Source organism: Zea mays, chromosome 1 (genome assembly GCF_902167145.1).
Source record: "Zea mays cultivar B73 chromosome 1, Zm-B73-REFERENCE-NAM-5.0, whole genome shotgun sequence".
Taxonomy (NCBI): Eukaryota; Viridiplantae; Streptophyta; class Magnoliopsida; order Poales; family Poaceae; genus Zea; species Zea mays.
The window spans coordinates 2,795,101-2,808,042 of NC_050096.1; the positions used below are offsets into that span (position 1 = coordinate 2,795,101).

Here is a 12,942-nt window from a genome sequence, read left to right on the forward strand (position 1 = left end):
TATCTCACGGCAAGTGCTTAGCTCACTAGATAATTTTTCATATTTTTCAACTTGTAAAGCGTAAGCATTTTTAACCTTAACATGTTTCTTGTTTTCCTTAATAAGGAGGTCCTCTTGTGAATCCAAAAGGTCATCTTTTTCATGAATAGCACTAACCAATTCATTCAATTTTTCCTTTTGAGCTATGTTAAGGTTGGCAAAAAGGGAACGCAAATTATCTTCCTCATCACTAGCATTGTCATCACTAGAGGATTCATATTTAGTGGAGGATTTAGATTTAACCTTCTTTTTGCCGTCCTTTGCCATGAGGCACTTGTGGCCGACGTTGGGGAAGAGAAGCCCCTTGGTGACGGCGATGTTGGCGGCGTCCTCGTCGTCGGAGGAGTCGCTTGAGCTCTCGTCGGAGTCCCATTCGCGACAAACATGGGCATCGCCGCCCTTCTTCTTGTAATACCTCTTCTTCTCCTTTCTTCTCCCCTTCTTGTCGTCGCCTCGGTCACTGTCACTAGATATAGGACATTTAGCAATAAAATGACCGGGCTTACCACACTTGTAGCAAACCTTCTTGGAGCGGGACTTGTAATCCTTCCCCCTCCTTTGCTTGAGGATTTGGCGGAAGCTCTTGATGACGAGCGCCATTTCCTCATTGTCGAGCTTGGAGGCGTCTATGGGTTGTCGACTTGGTGTAGACTCCTCCTTCTTCTCCTCCGTTGCCTTGAATGCAACGGGTTGAGCTTCGGATGTGGTGGCATCATCAAGCTCGTTGATCTTCCTTGAGCCTTCGATCATGCACTCAAAACTTACAAAATTCCCGATAACTTCCTCGGGGGTCATTTTAGTATATCTAGGATTACCACGAATTAATTGAACTTGAGTAGGGTTAAGGAAAATAAGTGATCTTAGAATAACCTTAACCACCTCGTGGTCATCCCACTTTACGCTCCCGAGGTTGCGTGCTTGGTTCACCAAGGTCTTGAGCCGATTGTACATGTGTTGTGGCTCCTCCCCTTTGCGAAGCCGGAACCGACCGAGCTCCCCCTCAATCGTTTCCCGCTTGGTGATCTTGGTGAGCTCATCACCTTCATGCGCGGTTTTGAGTAAATCCCAAATCTCCTTTGCGTTCTTCAACCCTTGAACTTTGTTATACTCCTCTCTACTCAAAGAGGCTAGGAGTATTGTTGTTGCTTGAGAGTTGAAGTGCTCGATTTGGGCCACCTCATCCTCATCATAGTTCTCATCCCCTACGGATGGTACCTGCGCACCAAACTCAACAACATCCCATATGCTTTTGTGGAGCGAGGTTAGATGAAATCGCATTAAATCGCTCCACCTAGCGTAATCTTCACCATCAAAAGTTGGTGGTTTGCCTAATGGGACGGAAAGTAAAGGTGTATGTTTGGAAATGCGAGGATAGCGTAGGGGGATCTTACTATACTTCTTGCGCTCTTGGCGCTTAGAAGTGACGGAGGGCGCATCGGAGTCGGAGGTAGAAGTTGATGAAGTGTCGGTCTCGTAGTAGACCACCTTCCTCATCCTCTTGTGCTTGTCGCCTTTCCGATGCGGCTTGTGGGAAGAAGATTTTTCCTTCTTCTCTTGGTGGTGAGAAGAGGAAGCCTTTTTCTCCTTCCGTTTGGAGGAGTCCTTCTTCTTCTCCTTCCTCTTGGTGCGGGACTCTTCCGATGAAGTGCTCCCATGGCTTGTAGTGGGCTTTTCGCCGGTCTCCATCTCCTTCTTGGCGTGATCTCCCGACATCACTTCGAGCGGTTAGGCTCTAATGAAGCACCGGGCTCTGATACCAATTGATAGTCGCCTAGAGGGGGGGTGAATAGGGCGAAACTGAAATTTACAAATATAAACACAACTACAAGCCGGGTTAGCGTTAGAAATATGAACGAGTCCGAGAGAGAGGGCGCAAAACAAATCCCAAGCGAATAAGCAAGTGAGACACGGAGATTTGTTTTACCGAGGTTCGGTTCTTGCAAACCTACTCCCCGTTGAGGAGGCCACAAAGGCCGGGTCTCTTTCAACCCTTCCCTCTCTCAAACGGTCCCTCGGACCGAGTGAGCTTCTCTTCTCAAATCAAAGCCGGGAACAAAACTTCCCCGCAAGGGCCACCACACAATTGGTGCCTCTTGCCTTGATTACAATGGAGTTGTGATCTCAAGAACAAGTGAGAAAGAAAAGAAGCAATCCAAGCGCAAGAGCTCAAATGAACACGGCAAATCACTCTCACTAGTCACTAGGGCTTTGTGTGAAATTGGAGAGGATTTGATCTCTTTAGTGTGTCTAGAATTGAATGCTAGAGCTCTTGTAGTAGTTGAGAAGTGGAAAACTTGGATGCAATGAATGGTGGGGTGGTTGGGGTATTTATAGCCCCAACCACCAAAAGTGGCCGTTGGGAGGCTGTCTGCACGATGGCGCACCGGACAGTCCGGTGCACACCGGACAGTCCGGTGCACACCGGACAGTCCGGTGCCCCCTGCCACGTCATCACTGCCGTTGGATTCTGACCGTTGGAGCTTCTGACTTGTGGGCCCGCCTGGGTGTCCGGTGCACACCGGACAGGTACTGTTTGCTGTCTGGTGTGCCAGCATGGGCGAGCCTGCCCTCTGCGCGCGCAGAGCGCGCATTAAATGCGCGGCAGAGAGCCGTTGGCGCGGAGATAGCCGTTGCTCCGGAGTCGCACCGGACAGTCCGGTGCACACCGGACAGTCCGGTGAATTATAGTGGACTAGCCGTTTGAGTTTCCCGAAGCTGGCGAGTTCCTGAGGCCGACCTCCCTTGGCGCACCGGACAGTCCGGTGAATTATAGCCGAGTCGCCCTGGAAATTCCCGAAGGTGGCGAGTTTGAGTCTGAGTCCCCTGGTGCACCGGACAGGTACTGTTCACTGTCCGGTGGCACACCGGACAGTCCGGTGCGCCAGACCAGGGGTGCCTTCGGTTGCCCCTTTGCTCCTTTATTGAATCCAAAACTTGGTCTTTTTATTGGCTGAGTGTGAACCTTTTACACCTGTATAATCTATACACTTGGGCAAACTAGTTAGTCCAAAGATTTGTGTTGGGCAATTCAATCACCAAAATTATTTAGGACTTAGGTGTAAGCCTAATTCCCTTTCAAGTAGAAGCACAAGAGATTTTTTCAAGTGTCTTGATAGTCCATGCTTTGTACATTTCATGATAATTTATTTTTATTGTAGTTCTCTGTGTTTCACCATTGTTAAAAATCTTTCAGGAATTTGACCTTATTGTTGGGGACTTGTTCTCAAATGCTATGATTTAAGAACAAGGCAACACAAAACATTAATGGTTAGATACCTTCGTCCTTCGAAGCATTATCTCCCTTAGGATATAATGATCTTCAGACGAAGGTTATGAAGGACGTACCTTCATCATTTCAGTATATCATAATGAAAGTAGAATCATATGAAACATGGGAAATAACATGAATAATCATATGTTATCATTAGTATATCTTTATTATGCCATCATGAATAAACATGAACAATATTGAATTACATTTATACCTTTGACTTGACAGAAGGCAAAAATCTAGGTGTGACGCGCGAGTGAATACTAGTCAGCGTAAACAGTACGGTGTTACTGTTCATCTATTTATAGGCACAGGATGCAGCTTGTGTAAAATTACATCCACAACGCTCGTGCCGAGGCTACGACCCAAACACCGCACAACGCTCGTGCCGGGTTGGCCCAGACACTATTAAATGGGTCGTGCCTCGGGTTGGCTCGCCAGACATGGCCCATTTGGCCATCTATACCTCCGCACGATAATGATGGTCCTCGTCTCAATTGCCACCACTTCGTTCACCATCCCGTTTCTTTTCTCTCTCCCCACATGCCTCCACCTCCGCATCACCACATTCTCGACAGAGGGCGTAGGAGCAGGCGCCTCCTCCCTGTATTCGTCTTACACCAGCTCCGACACCGACTCGCACAGTGGCTATTGCATGTCCACGAGGACGTTTCACATCATACGCGCACCATCATTTTCGTCGTCGTCGGACGTCTCGTTCATCTTCCCGGCCTTCGTCCTGTTCTTCCTCCCCAACCTGCTGCCCCCGCCCACGGTCGTAGTCGCGAGCCGACCGACACTCGTCGACGTGGGTACGGGGCGAGTCGATCATGCTCCTAGTCTTTCTCTGTGCGTGCCATCGAGGAGGACATGGTGACGCCTGCCACACTTAGGTTATCTTGGCGATGAGGAGTCCAGGTCTGAGATATTGGACAACCAAGACTCGTAGCGTGGCAGTAGTCAGCATATGCTATGGAGTTGGTGGTGGTGTTATGTCTCTTCGGCGGGTCCAGGATTGGGAAGACACTCGCATTCTCCCGCCCTTCTCGGACTGACGCCTGGTGCAGGTGTCTCTCGGTTTGGAGCTGCTCCGGCTGGGCTTGTTTCCCCGCTTGCATGCTCTCTCCTTATATATAACTAGTGGTATACTACCTATGTCGCCTCCAGATGCCCAGGTCTTCGTCGTGTCCTTCTCCGGCAACAAACAGGTATGCCCGCCTCTCCCCTTCCCCTCCTGCTCTACGAAACCTTGGAAGTGGGGGAGGCGAGGGATGAGGTCTCTGATTTGCTACCTATGATGCCCGTGTGTTTATAAAAAATATTATGCGAAGAGCAGAGACAATCAATAAAAAAACATTGAGATCTTTTTGGTGGATAGTTTATGTGGCTATTCTTGTGAGCCGTCGCAACGCACGGGCAACCGACTAGTATTCAATAATTTGTGTGTCGTTGAGATGCACAGGCATGCGCAGACTAAAATAGAATTTTGCATAGTATAGTGATGTTTGTCGTTCTATATCTATGTTTTATACTAATTTTTTACTTTCGTACAACGCACAGACACATACCTAGTAGAAACTATAAGTTCCAACGCTATTTTTGTTGTTGTGTTGTCGTAATAAATGTGGATGTGACGATGTGGCGAGTGAGCTACGTGTGGGCTCTACAGATACAAACTTGATGCTCATCTCCAACACTAAAATGGTGGTTTCTTGTGACTTTGTTGCGCGTGTAGACCTAGTTTCTTATGGAGAAAACCATTTCTTCATCTTTTATATTAATTTTCTTGCCATGTCACCAAATTGCTTATATGACAGCTAAATTAATGCTATAGAAACCAGATGACATGGATGGTTGGTACTGCTCTAAGGCAAATATACTAAACAATATTTTACCTGATTGTGCTGTTGTTCCTTGGTTAAATAAATGTTTTTTATTAGGGTTAATAATTTGCCATCCCTATTTTTCCATGGGATTTCCAATTTCCCAAGAAAAAAAAACTAATTTTCCTTGAAAAAATGAAAACCCCTTAGAAAATGGGGTTCCCAAACTAGTCCTAAGGGCTAGTTTGGGAACCACAATTTCACAAGGAATTTCTATTTTCTCAAAATAAATTAGTTCATTTTTCCATACGAAAATAGAAATCCCTTGAAAAATTGTGAATCTCAAACTAGCCATAAATGTTTTATCCTGCGTTCTGTTTCCTCCCGCCTGCCCCACCGGCCTGCTTGTACCGCAATCGAATTAGAAAGCACTTTTTCCAAGGCAATAATGGCCAGCGAGGCCTTTTCACCTGGGCCGTTAGAGGCCCTTTTTTGTTAAAAAGGCCCAGCCCAGCCAGAGAATCTTCTTCCCAGTTACAGGCTTTCCATCCCACAGCTCGTCCGTTTCCTTCCTCTCTCTCTCTCTCTCTCTCTCTCTCTCTCTTCTGGGGCTTGCAGCAGAATCGCAGCGACCGCGTCGTCCCCACGCGGTGCGGCCGCTGCGCATTGCGGGCCGGGAGAGCGAGAACGGAGTGGGGAAGATGGAGACGGTGAAGAGCCTTCTGAAGCCGAAGCCGACGCCGCAGCAGCAGCTGCGCGAGTGGCAGCGCCGCCTCCGCAACGAGGGCCGCAACATCGACCGGCAGATCCGAGGCGAGGCAGCCCGCTTCTCCCATTCTCCGGACCCAGACTCACCCTCGCCGAGTGTGGACTAACGAAGTCCAGGCTGTCGCCCTCGACCTCGATGTGCTGCAGATGTGCAGAGGGAGGAGAAGAAGGTGGAGAAGGCCATCAGGGAGGCCGCCAAGCGCAACGACATGGGATCCGCCAAGGTAGGCACCCATCTCGAATCAATCTGTTGACGGACGATCTGTTGGTTTCACTTTTCACCGACCCCTTGTTTGTCTGGTGATGCCTTCTTCAAGGCGCTGGCCATGGAGGTGGTGCGCTCGAGGAAGGCAGTCAACCGCCTGTACGAGAACAAGGCCCAGCTCAACTCCATCTCCATGCACCTTGGCGAAATCGTTGGTACTAATAACTAACTATCCCACCCGTTGGTACTAGGCAAACAAGGTTGTGACTGAACTGAATCGACCTTCCTTCCATGTTTGGTATTTACATTTTTTGGAATGCTATGTGATTATGACTTAACCGACCACTGCACTTGTCCACTGGTTGGATGCCATGTTCCCATCTAATACTTGTCTCGGTGTCTCAGGCTGAAGCCTAATTAACCTTATTTATTTCTACGTATAGGTGTATATAAGTGTAGAAATAGATGAAGTGAAACGTCATGTGCCAATTCCTTGTATGCCATCGGAAAATATACTCGTTCCTTGTGTGCCACTGGCTCCACATGTCATACACACAAAAAATGTTGGCTCCACATGTCATACACACAAAAAATGTATCTATATGCCACTCAGTGGCACACAAGGGAATGAGTATAAAATCTGATAGCATACCAGGAATTTTTCCAAGAAAATTTTTAGTAGAATACCTCCTACTGACAAGAACTATAACCTTGTGTGTGTTCCTCGTTACCTAACGTCGGACTAGCTTCCCTCTGTTCCTTTCTTTCAACCACTGACATAGATCATGTGGATCATTCTTTATTGTGTCCTTATCCGTAAACATGGTAATGACACTCATAAGTGCAATATAGTAATCGCAGTATGATTGTATGAAACTTAGAGGTTGTACAAGCTGTACTGACAATAAGCTGGGAATACCGTAATCTTTCAGCTACAGCTAGGACAGTAGGCCACTTGTCCAAGAGCACTGAAGTGATGAAACTTGTCAACGGCCTCATGAAAGCCCCCGAGGTCGCAGCCACAATGCAGGAATTCAGCAAAGAGATGACAAAGGTACAATGCCTGCTAGGTTGCGCTGTGATCACTCATACTCTCCAAAGGACTATCTTGCATTAAACTAGCTGTAGTAATTTTTGCCTCGTCGTTTATGTGGTGTAGGCTGGTGTGATGGAAGAAATGGTCAACGATGCTTTAGATTCAACGCTGGACAGCGAGGACATGGAGGAGGAAATTGAAGAGGAGGTTGACAAGGTCCTCACTGCAATCGCTGGGGAGACCGCCTCTGAGCTCCCGGATGCTGTCAGGAAGGAAAAGGAGAAGATGAAGCAGCCTTCAACAAGTGTACCTGAGGAGGTAATATATTAGTCCCTATGTATCCTTCTGCATTGTGCCGGTTCATATTTAGATTTCTTGAACACCTCTCTGAGCTTGCACTATTGGCCATTATTGTGCAGAGAACTGCTATAGCAGAGGCTGTTGATGACGGTGAGCTAGACCAGATAAGGGAAAGGCTTGCCAGAGTGAGGTCATAGAAGATAGCTGAACAAGGTCAGATCATTGAGGTGTTACGGCACATGACATCTCACTTGATAATGTATACACGTATCACACACAATCACTGTGATTAGCAGACCGATTTCCCCACATCCAGCAATGTGATTTTGTCCAGGCCCTGTTGTAACCTGTATGGGTCATGATTTCTAATATATATCACGTATTATATGTTTGGAAGCACCGTGTTTAATACTCTGAATAATCCATACATTTCATTGCACTGCGACGAAGTGGAAAGAGAAGAGAAGTGGGGTCACAGCACTAGTATGATTTCAAGTTCATTGCAGAACCGTCCAGACCGTTGCCAAACTGCAGTAAAAGTAGCCCAGCATCCCAGTACTAGTTCATTGCGCTGATGATTCTAAAGGATGTTACTTGTGGACGGCAGAATCAGAAGCAAAGGGAGCCTCTAGATTTCCCTCAAAGAAAGGGGCCCTATCTTGGAGGGGAGTTGTTTTTATTGCTGATCAAAGTGGGTCTGGCATATCTTTGCCCAAGGGCATACATACAAATCACAGTATACAAAACTTTGCGAACGCGAACCACGTGGTGCTCCTCGACTAACCCGGGACCCGAGCGTCCGGCAACGGATAGGCGTTCGTGTTCAGCCAGGAGGGTGATGGAGAGGAACATGAAGGGGTACCGTGCGTCTAGAGCCTGGAAGCAGGAGGTGGCGCCTGAACAGAAATCACTTCCTCAAGATGCTGTGCCCCTAGCCTAAGTAAAATGGTGTGTGGTCTTGCATATTTTAGCACTTTGAACAGACATCTAGAATTCACGTAGAACAAGTTTTGATGCATGCAGTTGCTGCCGAAACAAGAAACATTTGAACAGCATTCAGATGTGCACACATGCATAGTACAGCACTATCATTCTAGACAGGCAACAGTGATGTGCAGGTAAGTTGTTGCTACTGAGGTCTGGATGGATTGGGCGATCGGTTAGTCGCGGACGGTGTGGAGGAGGTGCAGCTGGGCGTTGTGGAGGAGGGCGCGGGCCTGCTCGTTGGCGACGTCGCGGGCGCGCAGCTCCCGGATCTCCTCCTCCCACCGCTCCACCCTCTCCTTGTGGATCCTGCACGCACGGCACGACGGACACACTCCGCCGGTCAGCGAGCGGATCGCGGGAGAGAATGGCGGGCCCGGTGGGTGAAGTTTCCTACGTACGAGCAGAGGCGGTCCTCGAAGTCGGCGGCGAGGTCCTTGAACAGCGCGCGCCCGGCATCCAGCATGTCAGACACCTGCACGCGTGAAAACGCACGCGTAAGCGCCGCCGCTCATGCCGATCGCCCCATCGCCTGCCTCGGCGTTGCAGGGTGCGCACCTGGCGGGTGTAGTTGTCGATGGCGAGGAGGATGCGCTGGATGTGCTCCTCCGTCTCCGCCGACCCCACCTGCTCGTCCGCCTCCGCCTCCGCCTCTGCCGCCACCACGGCCATCTCGTCCCCCTCCGTCTCCGCGGCGGACGCCGCCGCGCCACCTCCTGCGTTACCCTGGCTCGTCGTGTCGTCCTCGTTGCTCTGCAAGGTTCACCAAACCGCACACGGACGACGGATCACAATTGCGAATTCGAAAATTAAGGTTGGAATAAAACCTCCCGACAAACAATTCAAAAACCCACGCTGGACATTTCGAACTGCCAGATTAGATGCCGAATTTATTTAAACAACAAAAAGGAACACAAACCCCTAGTACCGACCAACCCAGCAAGCGATCAACAAACTCCCGAGCCGAAATTTCGAGGCGTGCATGCCAGCGAACAATCGACGAACTCCAAACACTTCAGAACTGGCTCACCACCTCCAAACTCATCAGAAAGCAAAAAAAACAACAACACCAAAAGTAACCGCGGACCGGAGGAGGGAGGGAGAGATTCGCGGTGGAAGTGGCGGTAGTAGCTAGCCTACCATGGCGGCGCGCGCGCGCTTGGCCTTGGAGCTCTCCCTCCCCGCCTCCATCCTCAGCAGCCAGCAGCGTGGTGGAACAGAGGTGGATCGGATGGGCTCACCCGCTCACGGCCCGGCGGGTGTGTTCATTTATATAGCCCGCCACAAGCCAGCCCTATGCGAAAATGGATTGTTGGGTTGGCCCGGACAGGCTACTTGCTTACGGGCTATGGTTATTGGCCGTAGTGGACCAGCATCTTTAATTAAGCATCTCCAACACCTCCTATAATAGCAACTCCAATAGTTCTCTAAACAACTCTCTAAATCTTAAATTTAAAAAATAAACAGAAAAATGCTTCTTCAATGGTTCTCTAAATATACTTGCTAAATTTAGTTAGTTGATATCTAATTCTATTTACTCTCCGCATTTAACAACTTGATAGGAACTCCCTAAATACAGTTGACGTCAATTTCTTCACACTAGCGTGATTATTTTTTTCCCACACAGTGAGATATCTAAGTATAGCACGTTCTTTTTTCCACTTTCTAGCATAGTGGGGTAGCTATGTCAAACACGTGTGACACAAGTTTCTCCAACACTGTCGGACCCAGCTACCTCATAGGTTGCGCCACCGAACCACCACTCCTTCATAGTTCATGTTGACTGGCCTTTTCTCTTCCGCCCTCAACATTCTCTGCTCTCAACCTTACCGTCAGCCAGATCTCATGAGAGCAAGGTTGCCAAAGCTAGATTCAAAATCGAGCTACTTCCTAAATATGAGCAACTATTGAAGACTAAGTTGTTTTTTACTTCAAATAGCTATTTAGCAACTTCCTAACATGATTTTAGCAAGTTCTTGTTAGAGAACTATTGGAGTTGCTCTAATTGACTGCTAAAACAATAGCTTAGAGTCATAGGTGAAATTCAGTCCAACGGCTCCTGTTCTATGCTCCCAGATTCTCTGGTGCACTAAAACTAGAGTCTCACGGCATAGATTTGGGGTCGAGCCATGGTCATCCCTACCTGGCCATTTTCGGGCTTTTTTCTCGTGCCTAGTAGTCGTGTGTGTGTCCAACAACAATGGGTTTTGACTTTAGTATTTCAATCACCATCTTAGATACAAACCAGCACACGATAAAACATCACGTTGCCCTATATAATTTTGATAAAAAAAATAGAATAAACTAATATAGCACTAGGTTAGTCACTTGAAGAGAGATCGAAAGACTATGATTAAGCTCATTTTCCTTTCAATAAGAAACAACCAATCTACTATGGGTTGAAGTTCTACACGAGGGAATCCTTACCTGGCCATGGTCATCCCTACCTGGCCATTTTAGGGCTTTTTCTCGTGCCTAGTAGTCGTGTGTGTCTAGCAACGATGGGTTTTGACTTCAGTATTTCAATCACCATCTTAGATACAAACGAGCACATGATAAAATATCACGTTGCCCTATATAATTTTGATAAAAAAATAGAATAAAATAATATAGCACTAGGTTAGTCACTTGAAGAGAGATCGAAAGACTATGATTAAGCTCATTTTCCTTTCAATAAGAAACAACCAATCTACTATGGGTTGAAGTTATACACGAGGGAATCCTTGGTGCTACCCAACAACAAGCTCCTTCATCCCTCATACCCACGTGACGATGATGACAGGAAGGAAGAGTAGTGTCTTCAAAAACCCGCTTTGTTGAAGACATACACATGTTGGGTACATCCTTGCAAACATATAGGATCACCCGAAAATGCTTCCCTTGAGTGAAAAATAGTTTTAAAAACAAACACAGGAAAGATGAGTAATGAAAACTAGAAAGGATGCATAACAAAGGGTTATTTTTATCTATGTACACTACAGTATGCACATAGCCCATCCTCGCAAACCTAAGAAAATCCCAAAATAGACTTCTCTTGAGTGAAATAACCTTTTTTTCCTGAAAAATAAAGCAAAAGCTAGGAAGACGAATAACTGGAATGGTAGAAAATTTTGGAACGCTAGAAAGATAAATAGTTGGAATGGTAGAAAATTTTGGAAATGATGCATAAAAGATGGGAGCTATTTTCTGCAAAAAGAACACAAAAAACATGTGAAATAAAATGATTGATTTGAAACAAAAAGAAAAAAATATGAGATTTGATTCAAGTAAAACTTAACTTAAAAATAAAGAAAACATAAAAATATTCGCTGGAAGGAGGGCTTGAACCTCCGACCTTGTGGTTAACAGCCACACGCTCTAACCAACTGAGCTATTCCAGCTTTGTTGTTAAAACTAAGTTTCTTTTATTTATCAACAAACATTCTATCATGCAGCTCTCTAAAGTTACGCATTACTAGTGTTCAAAGCGTTCAGTTCTAAAGATGACATCTGGACTCGTTTCGGACACAGGGTGTGGTCTGCGATTTCTAATCCAAACCGGTCCTAACTATATATATATATATATGTTATTGTATTGCTGCATCGCCATATATCAGAGCATGCAATGCTGCTGATGTGCTACGAGTAGGAGTAGCATGCGTGGTAGGGAGTGGAGTGGGCGAGCACGAGCACTACTAGTCCAAGGCACCGAGCAGAGCAGGCTTGGCTCCCACGCCTCCGAAACTTCGGATCCGCTGTGGGCCTGCCAACAACCGTGCGCAGCCATCAAAGCCTCCACCAGTCTCTGTTCCTTTCCTAAACAACTGGAGTAGCACTCGGATGAATATTCTAGCGACGCTTATTGTTATTGAGAGACAATATTTATTTTGTCTAAACCTAAAAAAATATTTATAGAGAGAGTCAAATGAAAAAAAAACGTTCGTCTTATTGTCACTTGGATCGACCAATAACCAAGCATAGGATAGATGACGGGAGGAGCTGCCCATTAATCCCTCTCTTTTTAAATTATAAGATGTTTTGATTTTTATATGCTCATATTTCCCTTTTACTACGTATCTAGATATAAGCTATACCTAGATATATAATAAAAACTATGTATTTAAAACTAACAAAACTTCTTATAATACATAATGAAAATTTATATATTTAAAAAATAACAAAACGTGAATGGAGCGAGTAATATTTACATATGCACATAGGGTGAATGTCTGTCACGCTATTAGGCTGTCCGTAGCAGATCGTGTAAAATAGGGGTGAAGTTTCAAGTACGGACATGATATGATAGCTGTTGGAGACAATCTTAGTACTAGCATCCACAGAAAGCTCGAACTGAAACACAATACATACACGCATGACACACATGGGATCCGACCACCACGAACCCCAACCCGGTGGCTCCTTCTTACATAATGTTATATAAAAAATCATCGTTTAAAGCATGTTTGGTTCATACACGCATGACACACATGTGCTTGTGTGAGAGTAGGAGTGGGGGAGAAGTGAGTTGCTATAAAAT

General features: G+C 46.5%; 2 protein-coding genes and 1 non-coding gene across 3 annotated transcripts; 1 reads left to right on the plus strand and 2 right to left on the minus strand.

Moving 5' to 3' along the window:
• Positions 1-5,738: 5,738 nt before the first annotated feature.
• LOC100273289 (uncharacterized) lies at positions 5,739-7,836 on the plus strand. Its single transcript, NM_001360230.1, has 6 exons — positions 5,739-5,946; positions 6,049-6,125; positions 6,219-6,321; positions 7,039-7,160; positions 7,266-7,460; positions 7,562-7,836. The coding sequence occupies exons 1-6, from the start codon at positions 5,835-5,837 to the stop codon at positions 7,637-7,639; spliced, it is 687 nt and encodes a 228-aa protein (NP_001347159.1). The 5' UTR covers positions 5,739-5,834; the 3' UTR covers positions 7,640-7,836.
• A 279-nt stretch (positions 7,837-8,115) lies between these two features.
• On the minus strand, positions 8,116-9,686 carry LOC103630678 (uncharacterized). The gene is made up of 4 exons (XM_008651736.3): positions 9,567-9,686; positions 8,985-9,179; positions 8,828-8,901; positions 8,116-8,735 (listed from the first exon to the last, which is right to left on the minus strand). The coding sequence occupies exons 1-4, from the start codon at positions 9,615-9,617 to the stop codon at positions 8,603-8,605; spliced, it is 453 nt and encodes a 150-aa protein (XP_008649958.1). The 5' UTR covers positions 9,618-9,686; the 3' UTR covers positions 8,116-8,602.
• A 2,046-nt stretch (positions 9,687-11,732) lies between these two features.
• Positions 11,733-11,806, minus strand: TRNAN-GUU (transfer RNA asparagine (anticodon GUU)). Its single transcript has one exon. It is a non-coding gene; the product is annotated as a tRNA-Asn (tRNA).
• Positions 11,807-12,942: the final 1,136 nt, after the last annotated feature.

Coding starts and splice junctions, on each gene's coding strand:
- LOC100273289 (NM_001360230.1), top strand. CDS start 5,835: ATGGAGACGGTGAAGAGCCTTCTGAAGCCGAAGCCGACGCCGCAGCAG. Junction 7,161..7,265: donor TCAGCAAAGAGATGACAAAG/GTACAATGCCTG, acceptor TATGTGGTGTAG/GCTGGTGTGATGGAAGAAAT. Junction 7,461..7,561: donor CAACAAGTGTACCTGAGGAG/GTAATATATTAG, acceptor ATTATTGTGCAG/AGAACTGCTATAGCAGAGGC.
- LOC103630678 (XM_008651736.3), bottom strand. CDS start 9,617: ATGGAGGCGGGGAGGGAGAGCTCCAAGGCCAAGCGCGCGCGCGCCGCC. Junction 9,180..9,566: donor AGCGCGCGCGCGCCGCCATG/GTAGGCTAGCTA, acceptor TGAACCTTGCAG/AGCAACGAGGACGACACGAC. Junction 8,736..8,827: donor TTCGAGGACCGCCTCTGCTC/GTACGTAGGAAA, acceptor CCGTGCGTGCAG/GATCCACAAGGAGAGGGTGG.